The sequence below is a fragment of the Drosophila novamexicana genome, unplaced genomic scaffold, assembly GCF_003285875.2.
Source record: "Drosophila novamexicana strain 15010-1031.04,08,12 unplaced genomic scaffold, DnovRS2.1 tig00000485-arrow-pilon, whole genome shotgun sequence".
Taxonomy (NCBI): Eukaryota; Metazoa; Arthropoda; class Insecta; order Diptera; family Drosophilidae; genus Drosophila; species Drosophila novamexicana.
In genome coordinates, this window is record NW_020824808.1 from 884,608 (window position 1) to 903,562 (window position 18,955).

The window sequence follows — 18,955 nt, forward strand, 5'->3', positions numbered from 1 at the left end:
ATTTAAAATAAAACAATGTCAGCACAGTTTCTGCAATGAGGCTAACAAATTATATTCAAGATCAAACAGACTTTTCTTTGACAACTTTACGATCTATCAGCAAATGCAAATTGTGAGAGGATTTGACAAATTATTGCGCTTGCTTCAATATTGCTGAGTGCTCGTATGTATTAATTTGGCCAACACTCGCAAGATATTCAGTCAGTAGCGTGTTTTTTTTTTTTTTTTGATTATTTATTGCGCAGCTTCACGGAGCCAACTTTGCGCAGCGTCAGCGTTTTTTATGAGCTCAAAACAATCAAATATTCTGGGCCCAGAAGAATTGCACGAATCTGAACAAAGCCGATGACTATATACGCATCGTTACCAAAAGTCTGGTCGTACTTTGAGCGCTAACAATGCGAGTAAGCGTCATATATCTGAAAACTAATGATTTCCTTCTTTTGAGCCGCATTTGGCCACAATCAAAAGCCATTCATTCCGGGGCTTTGAGTCGTATGAAAACACAATTTGCCGTCGATTAGTTGGCTAAGGTTCATTTATTTATCTTTTAAAGGTTTTTTTTTTTGTTTGTCTTGGGATTTTCTGAAAAGGCGTCATTTGTTTTTGGCCAAAGCAGCGACTGCTTTTGTTCAGGGTTATAGCCAAAATGCACATAAAACTGGTACTTTTTTATTCGATGCTTAACTGGTCCTTTTATTAGCTGTACATTGGTACTTTTAAATTTCCCTTGTGCCTGTGATTTGGGCATTTACTTGCTCAAGCTCTGGTCACACTGGCAGCGGCCGCGCAAACAGAGCAACAATAAACATTAAATATTAAACATTACACAAGTTAAAGCCGTCAACAATAAATTGCGTATCTGGGCAACCTTCAACTGTCGCTCAGTTGACTATTTCTATGAAAATAAAAAATAACAGCCAACACAAAAACAAATTAACATAACAAAACGCAAAAGTAGGCACAGCGCAAGTGCAATTTGCAACAAACTTAATGCCCAAACGGAGCATGAACAAAAAGCTATCCACACACACGCACACACACACACAAATCTATTTGTGTTTGTGTGTGTTTAGCCTGCCACTGCCACAAAAAAAGTCAAATCAATCAAGAAAAGCTGTCGATGAAACACCGAAGATCAAATACGCTTTAAATTTTGAAAAATGAAAATATGTGTATATTTATATATTTTAAACTAATCTTAAGCAGAGATCTATCAAATGGTACAGCGTGGCTTTCAACTTAGAATATAAAGTAGTATCTTATTAGATATTAATTATATATTTTTATACTCTAGCTATCTGTAAACACAGAATAGTTTACATATTAATTATTTATTTTTTAGACATTTAAGGCGCGTTTTATTATAGTTTTCAGTTTAGTCAATACTTTTCGACTTTATTAGGCAGCTTCAAATTTAAATACAGTTCTTTTTATTCAATTTTTATGTTATTTACATTTTTATAGCCCTATGAATGCCAGATAACTATCAAAGCTTTGTGATATACATCTAATATTCCACTTGATGGGGCCATTAGAAGCTATTTTTTATTTTTAGTCAACACTTTAATGAAAAGTCAGCTTTATGAAGAAGAATTTGTTCGACCAACACACATTGTATATCATAGCTAAAGTACCCCACGAGTAGGGTATTGGAAACAACTGCAAACTTTGCGCCGGCGCAGCTTTTAGCTGGCAAATTCATTAGTAATCACTTCACAGTCATTAGGAATTAGTACAAGTGCCTCACTCACACTCACACACAAACACACTATAAAACCCAAAATCTACAATAAGCAAACAATTTAACTATATAGCGCTTAAATCTGTATATATTCAATAAAAAACTAAATTGGGTTCAAGCATTCTCTGTATAAAAAGGAAAGCGAAAGGAATGAGAATGTGCCGAGTGTACATATGTATATACCTATTGTTAACGAGAGTAGATTTCTTAAGATATGTATTCTATAACTGGTTAATCAGCCCTTAGCCGACACCTCATATAATTTCTTAAACTTATCTTCTTGGCCTTCTATGCAAATAGAGCTATTTCTGAGCATTTATCTGATATTTGATGACCATTATCTATTAAAAGGAAGTCTGACGCGATCTTCAAACGTTTGTAGACAAATGCAAATACCATGTTCGCGCCACAAGAGAACAAAAACGCGTTAATCGGGTGTACTCGACTACATAATGCCCTGAATACCTCAATCAATATAATATTATAGTTTATAAGACCACGCTTAACATTCTGAATGAGTAATACCTCTTAAAGGTCACGAGATATTCTTAAAAACCAAGTCTGAAAATCGATGCTTATCGATATTTACGAAATGGTATGAGATATCGACCAAAAAATTATAGGCTCGTCTAGCACATGGCTTAGTGGAATATATATTTAAAATTAAAAGTCTCTAGCCTTTGTTGTTTCCGAGGTCGCTTCCATCGCCCCTGTAAGGGATAGACGTACTCTATGGGAAAACAGTATACCCTTTTGCATCTCTCTTTACTGGGTATAGGGCAAAAAAAGGCACATTTAAATTTCATTTAATTTGCAATGCAGAACTCAGATTGAAACCCGCCCAGCTTGATTGGGCGCAACTCAAGCGCAAAACCTGGTCCCAAAAACTGTTGAACGAGTCAATATTTGAGTTGGCAACCAGCAGGAGCTGTGCGACTAGAATACCAGGCGGCCTATTGGTGCTACTTAGCTTTTAGACGCATCATAAGCGGAGCTTTATTTCAATTTTTCTCTATTTCAACCAGGCTTCTGTGCGGGCCAAGTGCGTAAATATTGACGCATCAATCAAGCGCTGGGCAAACATTGCGTATTAGTGATAATTTATTGAGTGCGACTCATTTAATTTGCTCAAAGTGCCAGCAACAAAACGACGACCGATCCGCACCCCAGATAAAGCCCCGTCCGCTGGGAAAACCTCAAGCCATTCGATGATGGCCAAGTTAAAAGGCAGACAGAAAAGCAAATGTTGATGTTGAAAATGTCGTTGGCACTCGTAAAACAAATTCGAAAGCCTAATTATAAAGATTTGTGAGCTCTTTTAGGGCCGGTCTTTGGGCTTTTGGGCTTGCAGTTGGTTTAGGGTTCGGGCATAGTTATCGCAGCTGGGCATTGGGCAACCAGATCCGAGCTGCAACTTTGCTTGACAAGCCTTGAAAATCTATTTGATCCATTGAATATAATTAAAATGGGTATGAAGAAGCACAGTCCCATACAGTATATTTTCTGTTCCTGATCCAGCTCTCCAAGCTGAGCCGATCTAGCCATGTCCCTCTGCACGTCTTATATATTTTGACCTATAAGTATTCTCTTAAATCAAACGCAGAGCAAGTTAATGATTTCTTGGCGAAATCTCGTTAAATTTTCATTTTCATTTTGATGAGAATCAATTTTAAACGTTTTTTTTAGGAATATCTTGACACAGATCCAGAATATTCTATTGTTTTAATAATCGTCGCCAATCTTTTTCAAGTTGGCAAAATACGATTTTACATACCCTCTGCCCATTGAAAATAGGTAAGAAAGGGTATATTTATTTTGGGCGCGTCAATCTCCGTAAATTCAAGAGCTAGAGAGAGCTTGAGAAAAATTATGTTTAAGCTAAAGCCTCGTGATATGGTCTATACACTACTCATCAACTTTAAAGTCCAATAAATGATCGGACTATAAGCACCGAATGCATTCAGGAAGAAGCACAGCCGCTGCGCGTGCGTGTGTGTATAGATGCAAGCTAGAATGTATGAGAATATCTACAAGCCGAGCACACCCGAGAAGAATACACTTCTTTTAAATGTGTTTCACTTTCAATGACCGTTTTTATTATTATTGCCAGTTTGAAAATGCTTTTTATTTTTTATTATTGTCAACTACCTGCGACTCACATGAACTTTTCCCGATTGAGATAATGATTGGCTGGCAAAGCATTTTGCTCCAGTTTCACCTGCTCCTCGATGCACTCGACAATGGGGCGCTTTGTCTCGACGGCCAACGTGAGGCCGTTGCGCACCGCCACCGAGGAGATGGTGCGCAAATTCTTGGCCATATCGAGGGCCGCAAAGATGCGTATCATGGTGGAGCCCGTGCCACTGGCATAGTCGCCAAATTCGCCGCTCTGGTAGTCGTGTGGCAGCAGGTAATGGAACTGTGGCCAGAAGGATTTCGTGATGAAGAATATGCTATTGGAATCGGTGGGCTTGAAACCCTTGTGTATGCTCCAAATGAAGTGCGCCGAGTTCACCAGATTGCCCACATTCAGCACAATGAGATTCCTCAGCCAGAAGCCCACAAACGTGGACACGCTGAGCGTTTCGCCAAAGTACTGGAAGGGCGTGTTCACGGGCAGCAGCACGTTGAGCCCAATATAGAGCAACACATAGTAGCTGTCGGAGGGGGTTAAATATCAGTTGGGCTTGGAAACTTCTCGTCCGGCATATGGTTAGCTGCAGGACCTACCGCTTCTGAAACATGACAATGCCATCGTTTTCCATATCGCTCATATCCACATTGAGCAGCAGCTGCTCCTGCTGCCGCGAGTACTTCAGCAAATTGCCGTGGAGCTGGGCATACATGAAGCTCTGTTTGCTGTAATACGGATCCTCGTCCTCCTGGAATTTGGCATGATGCAGTCGATGCGCCTGCACGCGGCTGTAAATGGTGCCCTAGACAAAAGACAATGCATTGAGAAGGAGTTAAATAACAAATATCTATAAGCTTAATGAACTATTTTTAGATACTTTGAAGGTCGTTGCATATCTTAAAATGTAATAAAATGAAATTGTCATAAAAAACCTGTCCTCAACTTGTAGCAACCAAATTTTGCGTGGATATTTTGAAAGGCAAAAGTGTGGCTCCAATTAAAAACTACAATTTTGTGCAAATTATATACAGTATAAATTATATAGATATATATGTGATCTTTGCTTTTAATAAGATGTCAATCAAATATTACGAGCTCGGCACGTTTGCTCTGAAATATGATTAAAGCAAAAAAAAACAATATATAAATTGTATGATAAAAGTTAAATATTTTACGATTGTGTTTTAATCGGGGTTATATTCATATAATATAAGCATCTCGGACCCCATAAAGTGTATATATTCTTGATCAGCATCAATATTCGAACAGAGACTATAGGTTTTCGAGCGATCAGTTTCCATGGCAACTATATGATATAGTATTCGGACTGCAAGAGAAGCAGCTTTGCCAGGCTTAATCCCGATAGCTTCGAGGAGAGTTGCACAGGCAGCAGGATCAGGATATATCTGCTTGGCTATTGATATATCTCAAGAATATATATGTTTTATGTGTTCTGGAATGCCTCCTTCACACATATTCTGAACAAATTCAAAAACCTCGTAACAATTTAGTTTTCTTGTTTGTTTCGTTTCCCACTTTCCCACACAACCGTTTGGGGTTGTGTTATGTGCTTAGGTTGCTGTCTTGACTAAGCGTGCGCAGAGCAAGCTCTGCCGCAAGCTTTTGCCAGTGACGTCTCGTAGAAGGGGACCACTAGACTCACCTGACCGGCCAGCGTCTGGCAGAGCATGAGGAATACACGGAGCGGTACGGTTGCAGTAAATGTGCGATGTGCCCACAAACGATGCACGCCCACCGTCACGCCCAGCATGCCCAGCAGGGTGAGCAGGGCCGCTAATCAAAGAAAAAGTCCAAATCGGGCAGGTGTCAAACTGTAATTACGCATGCAACAACAGCTCTTGACTTATTGAACTCACTGAATAATATCGTTGGCCATGAGGCGCTCGTGAATGTTACATAAATGCCATAGGTGCCCAGTATATACACATGGATATAGAAGAGCACCACTGGCCAATTGGCGTCCCGCTTCTTGAACTCCGCCTCTGTGGGAACATCCTTGCTGCCGCTGTTGACTGCATCTGTCTTTGCGTGTCCTCCCATTTTATATAGCCTGTGGGTAACTCAGCAGCAGCCAACTGTCACGGACGCCAGCTGGAATGCTACTAACTCGGACTCCAAGACGGCGGCTTTGCTTAAGCCAGGGGTCCAAGCACGGGGTCCCCGGCGAGCACATGCATATGCATGAGGCGCGGCTAAATATGCGTCCGGAGCGCGTTCTTCATAGCGGGTTCGTATCGTATGCGAAACACTCAAGACTGGTTTATGCAACAGTTTAATGCCCTTTCATTTTTCATTTTTTCTTTTTTTTTTGGTAAGTAACAAAAGCAACGACATAGGCGAGTAGTGTACATATGTGGCATGGGAGCAAGTAGGGGGGAGGGCGGGTGGTCATGTTGTGTCTGGATATTAGGTATTTTGGGAGTGGGAGCGGATGCTTATCTTAAACTTAGGATTAACAAAAACACAGGCGATTAACTGCTAATACTATAGCAGCACTGCGATCCAACACACAGCACTCAATTCTGCATCTTGGCCAGCTCGGCCAGATCCTCGCGCGGCAGATCACGGTCCCCAAAGCCCCAGACCTGATCCTTGTGTGCATACTCATCGCTGAGGAAACGGGTGCCATCGCCACACTTGGCCGCTCGTCGTATAACCATATCCGGGGACACGGATTTACCTGCAGAGCAATGGAAATAAAGGGTATTTATGATCAGTTTGAAATTGTACTTGAGTACAAAATTTGGCTACTCACGACCGCTGGCAATGCCGATGCGAGCGCAGAAATCAATAAAGGCCGTGGTCACGTTCAAGGTGTAGTTGCCAAATTCGCCCGTCTTATAGTCCCAGGGAAACACATGATGATAGTTGTGCCAGCCCTCGCCCATGGCCAGAAACGAGACAATGGGCGCCTCCACGGGTGTGATGTTCCTGTGTACATTAAGTAATAATCCTTAATAGAAACCAGTTCGAATATACGCTGGAAGTTTACACTTACTTGTCGTAGGGCTTGTTGCCATACATGTGCGCCACGCTATTGACGAAGAAGGCCACGTTTAGGGTCCAAGTGAAGCGCATATTAAAGTTAATCCAGAAGGACATCCAGAGATCCTCCTGCCAGAAATACCAGGGCACCAACACGGGCAGCGCAATCGAGCAAAGTGCAAACAATGGTATATAGTATTTGCGCTGGAACATGACCACCGCATCCGCCTCCAAGTCGGACATATCAATCACCTTGCGCTTCTCAATCACCTTCGGATGCGGCGTTAGGAATAGCCAACCGACGTGCGCAAAGAAGAAGCCGCGCTTGGCATTATGTGGATCCGCATCCGTTTCCGAAAACTTGTGATGTATTCTATGATCAAGCGCCCAGGTATAAGCGTCGCGCTACAAGAATGAAACACTAGGATTAGTCTGTTTTTCCTATTGGGGGTCACCAAAGCTGCAAACTGGTTCCGAATTTTAAATCCTATATTTCCTTAAGAACAGAACCTTGAATTAGGCACAATAAACAGCACACGGTAAGAGTTTGGGTATCTCAAATGCAACTAAAACCTCAAAACCTTGGCTCGCACCGAACCATTAACAACCCAGAATTACAATTTTTATGTTTCCTCAAGAATGGAACCTTATATTTAGTTCCAGCTTAATCTGAAGCAGGCCCATTTATCCTATGTTTCGAGCCGAACCACTTTCGACCCGGATTCCGATTTTTATTTCAACGATTAGCATTCCCGTAAGAGATCCAAAGCTTAGCCTGAACTAAACCATTTTTTATTCATTATTCTTTTTAATATTTTTCTTTGAGCGGAGCAAATAACAGCCAAAGCTTGGGCATATACAAAAAGAGTAGAACCATGTTCTTGTTTTAAAGGTTTGGTAAAAAACAATACTCAACTATACAAACAAAGTTTGGAAAAAGTTGAATAAACCAATTCCAATATATTTATAAAAATATACAAATAAAACTACATAAAAGTCTAAAAAAAAATATCTATTTAAAATAAAATGTAACAATTCAGACGGAGCAAAACCATGATTCACAGCTATAGGCAACCAGGTTCACAGATATGAACCATTGACTTTTCTTTCTTATTGCCATGACTTTCACTTACCTGCCCTGCAATAGAGAACATGAAGGCCAACAGGATGCGCAGGAACAGCGACGCAGTGTAGGCCTTGTGCGACCAGAGACGATGGGCGCCCGCCGTAATCCCAATGCCGGAAACCCAAATGCAACCGACAACTGCAATTGGATAGGGAAAACAATACAGGTTAATGGCAAATCAGTTAAAGAGCATTGTCCATTGGCAAATGGTTGGGAATTTGCTGACACTGGCACGCTTGATTTACCCTCAATTCGATGATATAATGACATCGTGCTATATATAGTATCCCACTCGCATAGCGCTGGCTATTTCTATTGGCATGCGTCAGAGCAGCTGCTGTGCCACCTATGTGCTCTGCTCTATGGAAATCGCGTCGATCACTGTTCCAAGCTCATAGATGCCAATTGAATCGTTCGTTAACTTTAATTACGCCTGGTCAAAGTGCGCATCACTTGCTGCTCTAATTGATGTAAGTATCGAGAGTAAATCTCAACCAAAACACTCTTTCAATGGAATCTATTTTATATGTAAAAAAGTAAAGCTTTGTCAAGTTTAGAAAAATTTCTAATCCCATAAATTACCCCATATGATAAGATATACGATACATATATCATGTTTCTAGACTTTCAGCTTAAATGCTATCTAAACGACATTTTTTGCACGTAGTTCATATATTGATGTCGGCCCTATCTGACCACGTTATCATGCAGCTGTCATAGGAACTATCGATCTTTCGGTTTTTAAGCTATCTGTAGAACTTTATCTGAAGAACTTTATAATTGGCATATACAAGCTTCGGACTAATATATCATATAGATCATCAAAAGGGCAAAGACAGCCGAAAATTAAACTTTTGTTAACAAGCAGAAATCTATTTGTTCATAAACTATAAATATCATTATTGTTCCCTTACACAGATTGACATTTTTATTTATGTTAAGATTCATTAGACTTCAAACAAAAAAAATTAAAAAATATAATATTTTATAATTTTTATTTTAATTAAAACGAAAATAATAATATAAACTAATATGGCTGAAAATAAAAATCATTATCAGTCTTTCCTATTACCTAATTCTCAACTATTATTATATATATTTAACGAATAATTAATATTTTTATTTATTTAAGTTGAGATTCTTAAACTTTCAAAGACAGTTGTATTTCCCGAGCTTAAATGATTTTTACTTTTTAATTTTTTTCAATATTTTATGTACTATAATAATAATAACTAATAGTTAAATAAATTTCAAAATAATTAATAATTATTAGTATTATTATAATTATAAACAAAATATTAATTTAATTAAAATTTAATATATAAAAAAAATCATTTATACTAAAGAAAAAATGTCTTTCTCTCAGGCTTAAGAATCTTAACTATGGTTTTTAATTATATTCTACTAAATGTTGGAATGTTGGAAATGTGCATGATAAGTATTGCAGTTATTTCTACTGTTCTTTTTTATTAGTATTTTATTATTAACACAACTGGCCAGTTTCGCTTTTGACGAAATTGATTTTCCAAAAAATGTTGAAAAACAAAGTAGTCAGCCTTTCCAGTTAAAGCACTATTTTTTTTAGCTTATTAGCTTCAAGTATATTAGCGCCATAAATAAAAAGAGTTAAGATTGGCAATGCAACTTGGGGCTATAAATAGTTATAGCTCGGATTCAGATAGAGTGTGCGTGGCTAGCGATAAGAATTACTTTTCGAACAAAGGGAGGTTTTATTTATAAGCTCAGACGTGGCATTCCATAATTTAAAGGCTATAAGAACCGAGCAAGTTGCTAAATATGTTTTGAATAAAAAAAAACAAACTAAAATACAATTAACATATTGTTCCAAGCAATTAAACCGAATCCAGGTAACAATTCAATGGCTCACATATGTTTGTCGCAGGTCAGCTACCCACTCGATACGTATATAAATACAATAGGATTATGCGATACGTACCCCACAGGAATGTGTAGAATTTGGCGTAGCAGAGCAGGTAGAGGCCATAGAGAGCGCCGACGTGCAAAAACGTTTGGGCGCCAAGATCGGGCCATCTGATCTGGGGATTATAGACCACCTCCTCGTCGGCGGACTTCTGCTGTTGTTCCGCGACGAGCTGCTTGGTCTTTGCCTCGTTCTCCTTGTAGACGGCATTCTCCTCGTTAAAGCCTAAATTATCCTCCAGTTCGTCGGCTGGGTCTTTGGTCTGTTTAGCATCTGCGGCTTGACCCCGTCTGTTTTTCAGCTGATTATCCCCAGTGCTGGCCCTGCTGCACACCTCAGCCAGGTGACAGGAGCCGCCGTTGCTCTGCCCGGCAACGGAATCGCTGCCAGCCTTTGGGGGCGTCGGCGTGGATAGGCACATTGTGTTCGCGTGTTTGGTATCAAGTGTTCCTCTCGGTGGTCTGTCGTCTGTAAGTGGAGTTAGCGACATGGATCAGTAACTGACTCGCCATAGACTTGCTAATGGAACTCTGCTGCGGCCATCATTTAATAGCCTATTGATTTGAATTGGGAAATATGTGATTGGGTGTGAAATTTTTTTGTTGCTTGTCTCTCTCACATGCTCACTGCCTACTGCTGCTGCTTATAACTCAGATTCAAGCATGTTTTCTATTTTCTATTGCCATTTATCTGGCCTGTTGTTGATACCTCAAGTTTACACTATTTATTAACAGTATTCTCAACTGGGCCCTGTCGATTTCTCCCGTTTGTTGTCTTATCTAAAGCGGGCTAACTACCCCCCACACACACAGTTTTTAGCTTATCTTTTTATGAAGTGCCCGCTTGTTACAATAAAACAATTCCTCTAAAAACGACAATATCATGAGTGTAAAAAGCTGCGACAGCTCGAGTCGAGTCGGAACTCAAAATTCGTAGGAATATTTTAGGTAGAATTATGTTTTAAATATTACTAAACAATATTCATATTTAACTTTCCATATTACCATCTTATTAAATAGCTTTTGCCATCTGCATACGAAACATATACATATAATATATATATATATATATATATATATATATATATATATATATATATATAATATATACATATAACAGCTTGTTGTTCTCTCTGGCCTCAAATCTATACTATCTTTGCATTGCTTTGGCATCTGTAAGATTTGGTCCACCCAAATATGGTATGGTATACATTTATGCAGGGTATGCGATAGCCTGGCACACTCTTAACTGCAAAATTCTTGATTCTCCTATCTTTGGAGTCGGCATGTTGATTAAAAACGAACATTTCATAATGCTATGACATAACGTTCTATACAAATAAATGAGACAAGCAATAAAAATGATTTGGTTAAGACTGCACGCTAGTGGCTACCCTGTGTTGGGCATATGTATACAGAAAAAAAAGAAGTTAAGAAAATGCAAAAAAAAGCAGGACTGTTCTACGTGTTTTTGTACTATGAACAAGTTATGCTTTAATAACTTTTGTGGCCACTGTTCGATTATTTGATTGATTTATATATCCTTATGGAAATTTGCAGTGCCGCCTATGTACCTAGGCATACAAGTATATTAGATTATAGTTATGAGGATTATTAGGCAGGTTTTATTAACTGCAAATGATGTACAATAATTTAGTATTATATAAGAAATCTGTGGGTCTTTAAGTTTGTATACCCTGTAACTATGGAAAATGGGGTATGATGTATGTAACAGCACAACTAATAAAGTATATATGTATATTTATCAGAACAACGAGCTGAGTCAAGTTAGCCCTGTTTGAACGCGTCGATCTGGGCAACTTTGAGAACTAGAGACTTTAAATTTTAAACAAATAGTCTCCTAAGCTATACGCAAAATGGGCTTTTCAATTTTTTGACGTTATGCCTTCCCTTTTCAAAGTATCGATAAATGAGGGCATAATGTTTTTTGGTTGCGTAGAGTAGATACATTCTTTATAGGGAAGAGCAGCTGTATCGAACTCGAAAACTCCAAAAGCTAGATACTTTAAATTTTGGATATATATTCAACTCCGTCATGCGCAAATCCAGCTTATCATTTTTTTGTCGATATCAATTTCAAAATATCGTTAAAAATCGATTTTCAGAGTTGCATATTTATAATTATATTTTAATCCCTTTCGCTTTCCGTTTTATATAGAGAATTCTTGAAACCAATTTAGTTTTCAATTAAATATATACAGATTTAAGCGATATATAGTCAAATTCTCTGCTTATTTGAGATTTTGTTTCATACAGTGAGTCTTTTAGGCAGACATAAGGCGACCTTCTGCGTGTTACCAATATTACCCACACAAAATTTCCAGTAAATACAGGGTGTAATAAAAACTTAGATGCGGTCTATGTATTATTTTCGTAACAATATAAATCGTTTAATTCTATCAGAAAAGAAGCAAAAAGAAGAAAACGCCTGCTATTTGGGCTGGAAAAATGCATTGTCACTGCAAGCTGAACATTTTTATTTTGGCAATTATTAAAACGCTTATCAGTTACCAAGAAGCAAAACAAATTGCCAGACAATTTCTAATCATGGCAAAAGCCGTTTATGGCCCCTTGCGATAGGCGCTGAACACCTGTCGCAATCCCAACAGGTGCGCACCTCCAACGCAATGACCCAACATCAGGCGAAGTTCATTCAGAGTTTTTGGCCAATTGATAAGCCATCGCTTATCATTGAGCAATTTGTGAGGTGACTCAGCCCGAAGACCACCAACAGGTGTTAGATGACTAATTTACAAACTTGAGTTATGCAAGTGCGCAGTTCTTTATCGAATTGGGCCATTTCTTTGGCCAAAATAGAAGTAGACGAAGCGTCATAAATTCTGACCCTGTTAGATTTTTTTCAACAAAATATTGGTTCCGGTCCTGTAGCTGATAAGATAAGATATGGCGCACGTCTGCCCACTTAAAGCTTAATCGTGTCCATACATCTTTGCACACATTATTTGCCGGCATTGCTCATACGCAGTGAGTGTCCATTGGCGTCTCCATGGCGGGCGACACGCCCCGTTTCGCATTTGCCTTTTAATTAAAATAAAAATGTAGCACATTAGAAGCTTACCCACAGCATATACCAGGCACGCTAATTTGATAAGGCAAGAGACGGACAAGAAAAAGCCGAAGATTTAATACGCTTTCAGATATTTGCCTAACGATTTTGACGATATGTGAGCTAAGTGAAGCTTTGTAAATGGTCAGTTTGATGAAAATTTCTTCGAACAGATTATTTAACTCAGTTTTCAAACGAATCTTCCGATAGATCTATATATATATATTGTTGCGTTCTTATTAAGACCTATTAAGATATTTGAATAAGCAAAAGGTTTTGAGCTAAGAGACAGAAGGACTTCCCTTTTGTTGCTGCTCAAGAATATATATGTATATACTTTATGGGTTCGCAGATGTCGCCTGCTGTGCGTTACACATTTAATGAGACAGTTATAATACCCGCAACAAGGGCATACAAAATAAGGAAGATGGCAAAAGAGAGCCAAGAACTGGAGCTTTCAATGGCAATCAAATAAAGTGGAAACTGTGTGTGTGCCTGTGTGTGTGTGAACGTGTGGCTTAAAGGGTATTGGAACTTGGCTCGAAACTAGGCGGAGTGCACGCTTAAGGAGCGTGTCGCCCAAGTTGTTCAACATTTTTATTGGGCCAACACACGCGAGTCGTCTATGCCAAACGAGGCCAAAGTCCAGCTGGGAGCATGCATAAATTATATTTGATATACAAAATTCATTGTTATTTCGGCTGTGCCACAACGCTGGCCAACACCAATAATAAATAATAATAAACAATTAAAGAGGCCAGCGCCAAACCATCAGCAGCCCCATTGACATTCGTCTCTGAGCGAGTGCACAAGACTTGCCAATTGCCTGACGACGTGCACGTCCCTATCAAAGAACTATAAACAAAACCAAAATAAACAACAACAACAACAACAACAACAACAACAACAAGAAATAGCAAAGAGCACATAGAATTTTAATCCCCATATGTACACACAAGCTGACACTTTTGTCCAATTTCCATTAGCAAATTTATTGGAAATTTTCCGCGCCGCTTATCGAGAGCCCAAAAAAGAACGCACACAAATTTGCTTAAGTAAGCGGAACAACTAGTGCATACCCTGTAAATTCATTTCACATGACTAGAAGTAGTGTAAAAAGTAAACCTGAAATTAGAGAAGACGAACGAAAATTCGCTTTAGGCAAACGAACAACTTGCAGACACCCTGTAAACTGAGTTTATATGACCAAGATTTGTGTCAGCTATAACATTCGGGCAATAAAATTATACAGGGAAGGCTTCCAAAATTATTTAAAAATATTCATATAATTGATAGTATTACCCTAAGCAGAAAACCAGACTGATAACAAGAGGAAAGCAGCGAAAACATAGATCAACAGGAGAAATATAAAGACTGTAAATTATTTAATTTATAAAAATGTTATAACAAATTTGAATATATGTCATAAAAACTACCTCTAAAGAGGAGTTGTTATAAACTACTCGTTTGTACTATAAATTAGTTGTATATGACTAAGATCTGCGCTAGTTATAGTATTTAAAAAAGTAATATATACACAGTACATTTTTAAAAATGTATTACTTAGCTAACAATTTATATACCCTGGTAGAGAGAGAGAGAGAGAGAGAGAGAGAGCTTTGACATTAAATAAGTAGCGCATAGAAAGGGACATCTGCGACATCAGAAAGTATATAGGTATATATATATATATAGGTATATATATAAAGTATATAGTATATTTAGGATCAGCATCAACATACGAGTGTATATATTCAAGTCCGTCTGTCCGTCTGTCTGTTTCTATGCGAACTAGTCTCTCAATTGTAAAGTTTCGTCAATAATAAGTATGTTGGCGTACATATGTTGGTACCGACCGGATCTGAGCAATAAGTGCCATGGAAGTGCCATGGAACGTTCTTGTATGAACAACTTTTTGTTTGTGAAGATATTTTGAGCAAACTCGGGATTTATTAGTTTCACTATGCACTTTATAAATATCTTATCCTCCTCATAAAATAGGAGCAATTGGTAGAAAATTAATTTCTACAAAAACTATATATAATATAAAGCAAGAATCGGTCGATTAATGAAAAATCTATTCTACATCAAAATCTTTAAAAACAATTCTCCTCAAATGTACGTAGAAGGGTATTTAATTTTCGGTGCGACTTTCTTTTTAGTTAGTTTTCAATTTAAAGCTTCGCCAAATAAATGTCAAATTAAAATGCTTTACGTTGAAAAGTAAGAGTATTTAGGAGTATTGCTAAATTTTATCAAAAATATGTATGCAAATTTTGTACAATTTAAATATGCTCCCAGTTATTTGAAGATGTTTATATATACATAATATATTTATAATTTTTATATTTTAATATATATGTTATGCCGGCAGATAAATTTGCAATGAATCACTTTAGATTTTGCTAAAATCGTTTCATTTATTTGAAGTGTGTGGAAACGATCGACTTTTGCGAATAAGTAGAATATATCGTCCCGCCGAACATTTAATACCCTTGCAGGCATTTGCATTTTGCAGATATGTGAGAATGGAGAATATCGCAAATGCTGTATTTCATGAAAATGTCTTGGCAAACAGAATGCTTGCCATATCTACTGTTCAACCGATGGCTCCTATGAGAGTTATATGATATAGTGCTCCGATCCGGGCTGTTCCGACATTTTAACTGCCTGCAACAGAAAGACGGATCTTTTCCAGAGGATGGCTGAGAGTCTGGTTTGCAGAGAAACAGAAAGACGTCTTCTTGATCTACTTCGAAGCGTAACATATTTCAATATTATAATACCCTGAAGAAGGGTATTAAATATTTTAATTACTGTGCCAATTACAATTTGCTCCAATGTAATAAAAACACAGCTAACTGCACGTGAGATACACAAAGTTAAACTAATTAAAGTTCCCACAAACTAATGAGATAATGACAGCTGATTTCGCTTAGTGTATACGCATAAACTGGCACTTAGTGGATGTATGTGAAACTGAATTGGCATTCAATTTATTTTCATTAACTTTATAGTTTCATTTGTTGTTGACAGCAAACTCAAGAAGCCATAGAAAACTTGTCACTGAGACAGCAAAATAAATCAATTTAGAAAAAGTGTAAATAAATAAAATTGTTTAAGATTGAGAATCGCAACTCAAATTATGCAATTTGCTAAATATCTGCAATAATATACTTACAAGTTGAAATATATATATTCTAATCAAAACAGAAAGCGAGTTAATAACCTAAATGGATACCTTCGAAGCTTTACTACCTTATGAATAAATTTTGATTTACTGTGTTTTTATTAATTTTTTGTCTGAACAAACGAACAGAATTTTAACAAGTCTATTATGAATTTCTTATGACATTTCATTTAGAAACCCCATACCACACATACTCTGTTTTTTTTATATTTTTATCAATATATATTGCTTTCACATTAGTATAAACTTTTAACTCGAAAAAAGCACGCACTACAATGGCCTTACTTGAGGTAAATACCATAATCTAGCCAAAGATTTGCACTCGGAATTGTGTTGTAAACAACGAAAGAACGTCTGAGAGACCGTCTGAAAGACCGGTTCTCTTGATGGTATCTAGTTTCCATTTAAAAGTAATCTTTATACACAACAATTTTCTGCTGAGCAACAAATATGCGCTTTTCTCACAGTGCATTTTACACTCGAAACAAAAGAAATGGCTTAGTTGCTCAAGCACATTAAGGACAACAAACATAGATAGTTAGTTCAGGCACTTGTGGTGAGGAGTGGGGGAATGGAGGGGAGGGGGTGGGTGGCTGTTAAAACAAAAGAGCAGGCAAATTGAATAACAAGTCCCATTGGCAACGTTGCCGTTATAATTGAATTGGAATTTCATTCCAGCCGGCTTCCTGTTGGCACACAACATGCGCATATGTTAGGTGGAATATATGTTTTATAATAATCAAGAAAATTGCTTATAATGTTGACAATAATGGAATATATATGTACATATATTTTGTCTAACTTTTGCTGAATGTCACAGTCGAACAAATTGCCGAATTTTGAAAAATTCGCTGACGTCAACGTTCGAACGAACGTTTTGCATTTCTCTTAAAATGTAAATGAAAAATGATTGCGAGTTTATTTTATTTTGTTGTGTTTTGTATAGATGGCATATGGTTTATGGGCTTGTAAATGACTTTGTTAATATGCAATAATAGTTTGCCTGAACGCACTTGGCTTTTGTTGCTGGCGACGCGGTTTATCGCATGGGAGATTTCGTGCTTAAGTTTATTTGGAACTAATGGTAAATTATAGTTTTTGTTATCGCAGCGCGTCTATTGCGTTCTGCTGTTCACCAACCGAACGAACTCAAATGACTAACAGCCAATGCTCAACTGGCCGACATTTACATCCACATCCAAGAGCTGACGGCGCCGGCGACGTTGACGTCGCACTGGAGCATAGAGCATGGTGGAGCGGGGCAGCGCGGCAGCGGGGATCGTTTGCCGCTTCTCGCATTCAATTTTTATTATTTTATTATTATTTCACTTTTATTTCGTTGCCTGTTGGGCTGCCATTGTTGTTGTTGTTGTTGTTGTTGTTGTCGTTGTCGTCTCTAACGCTATTATCTACCCAGTTTACTCTCCTACTGCTGTTTACTATTCTCTGTTGTGCTCACACATTCCGTAAACATTACAAAAACAAAATAGAAGAAATAAAAACTTGCTTGCTGGCGCACGCTAAGCAAATTGTAGTTCAAAGTCAATGCCTCTCGCTCGCTCTCTTTTGCTCTCTCTAGCTCTCTCTCGCGCTGATTGAGTAGGCGTTGGCGACGAGCGCTCATGTTTTAGGGGTGAGCAACAGCCGTACCCTAAGACCGGCATTTCGTCATCGCGCCGCGCCGTTCAAAGCTCGTTAATAGCGGCAACCGCATCGCAGTTGGCTTCGTCTGCGGAACGTTAACCCAGTTTGTTGTTTGGCTCTAAGCACGCTTGTTGCTTTCCCATGCCAACCAGCCTATGGCTCCCTCTCCCTGCCTCGCCCTCTCTCAATCTCTCGATCTCCTCTTCATATTTGTTTGTTGGCTGGTCCGTTTGATTATCGCCTTCGTATTGAGTACTCTCTTGCGTCTGGGCCTTTGGTTTCTCATGCCTGTAGGTGGAGTTCATGAATAACGGTAGGCGGGGAGACTAGAAACACATGCGTAGCGCGTGTTTATCGTCTGTGCTGGTTTTTAAAATTTCGTTCTTTCGCTTAAAATCGAAAGAGTGCGACAAAACAGCAACAACAACAACAACAAATAATGAAACAGAAGCAAAGCGTTGGCGTTTATCGCTGGCGAGCATTAAATAAAATTTCTCTAAATGCTGATAAGCTCCCCGCGGCAAATATTTGTGAGTACATGCCGAATATTTGCGCATATTTCTGCCCTAATATTCCACACGAAATTCACAGTTAGCTACATATGTATACAAAAACTAGCATATACACACAAATGCATACATACATACATACATGCATATGTATATGTATGATCACAAATTACTCCGCCCATATTTCCGTGTTTTCTAACCCTAAAATTCATAATGTGAATACAAACAGCAAAAACAAAACGATGATGTGAATTTATCTAAAAAGCTGCCGCAACGCTGTGGACCGGTTTGATCTGGCCGGGGGTTGGGGGCGTAGGCCAACGCGGCGAAATATGAGGCAATGACAACGCGCTGATAAATATAGAAAACACTGAGCGGCAACTATTTGCTGCTTGACTATGTGCATGTGCGTGTGCGTGTGCGTGTGTGTGTGTGTGTGTGATGTGTGCGCATGTGTGCGTGTGTGTGTGTATGTGTGTACATACGATCATTGATTGTGTCTTTACTCTTATCGAGCAAACGAAACAGTGTTAAAACTCTGTAGGTTCTCTCTGCGGTTACCAGATGGTATGT

The 18,955-nt window shown here is 38.4% G+C and overlaps 2 protein-coding genes across 4 annotated transcripts; both read right to left on the minus strand.

Moving 5' to 3' along the window:
- Window positions 1-3,835: 3,835 nt before the first annotated feature.
- Window positions 3,836-5,999, minus strand: LOC115761519 (acyl-CoA Delta(11) desaturase). Its single transcript, XM_030703289.1, has 4 exons — window positions 5,756-5,999; window positions 5,542-5,672; window positions 4,475-4,680; window positions 3,836-4,401 (listed from the first exon to the last, which is right to left on the minus strand). The coding sequence occupies exons 1-4, from the start codon at window positions 5,937-5,939 to the stop codon at window positions 3,900-3,902; spliced, it is 1,023 nt and encodes a 340-aa protein (XP_030559149.1). The 5' UTR covers window positions 5,940-5,999; the 3' UTR covers window positions 3,836-3,899.
- A 204-nt stretch (window positions 6,000-6,203) lies between these two features.
- LOC115761517 (acyl-CoA desaturase) lies at window positions 6,204-17,375 on the minus strand. 3 transcript variants are annotated; one of them, XM_030703287.1, is made up of 6 exons: window positions 17,243-17,375; window positions 9,968-10,420; window positions 8,018-8,148; window positions 6,898-7,289; window positions 6,655-6,830; window positions 6,204-6,579 (listed from the first exon to the last, which is right to left on the minus strand). In XM_030703287.1, exons 2-6 carry the CDS (start codon window positions 10,371-10,373, stop codon window positions 6,416-6,418), a joined length of 1,269 nt encoding a protein of 422 aa, XP_030559147.1. In that variant the 5' UTR covers window positions 10,374-10,420; window positions 17,243-17,375; the 3' UTR covers window positions 6,204-6,415. The 3 variants fall into 3 exon arrangements, with proteins under 3 accessions (XP_030559147.1, XP_030559148.1, XP_030559146.1); XM_030703288.1 differs by lacking the exon at window positions 17,243-17,375 and adding an exon at window positions 16,221-16,334; XM_030703286.1 differs by lacking the exon at window positions 17,243-17,375 and having other exon boundaries at window positions 9,968-10,566.
- Between the last annotated feature and the right edge of the window lie 1,580 nt (window positions 17,376-18,955).

Coding starts and splice junctions, on each gene's coding strand:
- LOC115761519 (XM_030703289.1), bottom strand. CDS start 5,939: ATGGGAGGACACGCAAAGACAGATGCAGTCAACAGCGGCAGCAAGGAT. Junction 5,673..5,755: donor ATGGCCAACGATATTATTCA/GTGAGTTCAATA, acceptor TTCTTTGATTAG/CGGCCCTGCTCACCCTGCTG. Junction 4,681..5,541: donor GCCAGACGCTGGCCGGTCAG/GTGAGTCTAGTG, acceptor TCTTTTGTCTAG/GGCACCATTTACAGCCGCGT.
- LOC115761517 (XM_030703286.1), bottom strand. CDS start 10,442: ATGTCGCTAACTCCACTTACAGACGACAGACCACCGAGAGGAACACTT. Junction 7,290..8,017: donor TGTTCTCTATTGCAGGGCAG/GTAAGTGAAAGT, acceptor TCATTCTTGTAG/CGCGACGCTTATACCTGGGC. Junction 6,831..6,897: donor GGCAACAAGCCCTACGACAA/GTAAGTGTAAAC, acceptor TAATGTACACAG/GAACATCACACCCGTGGAGG.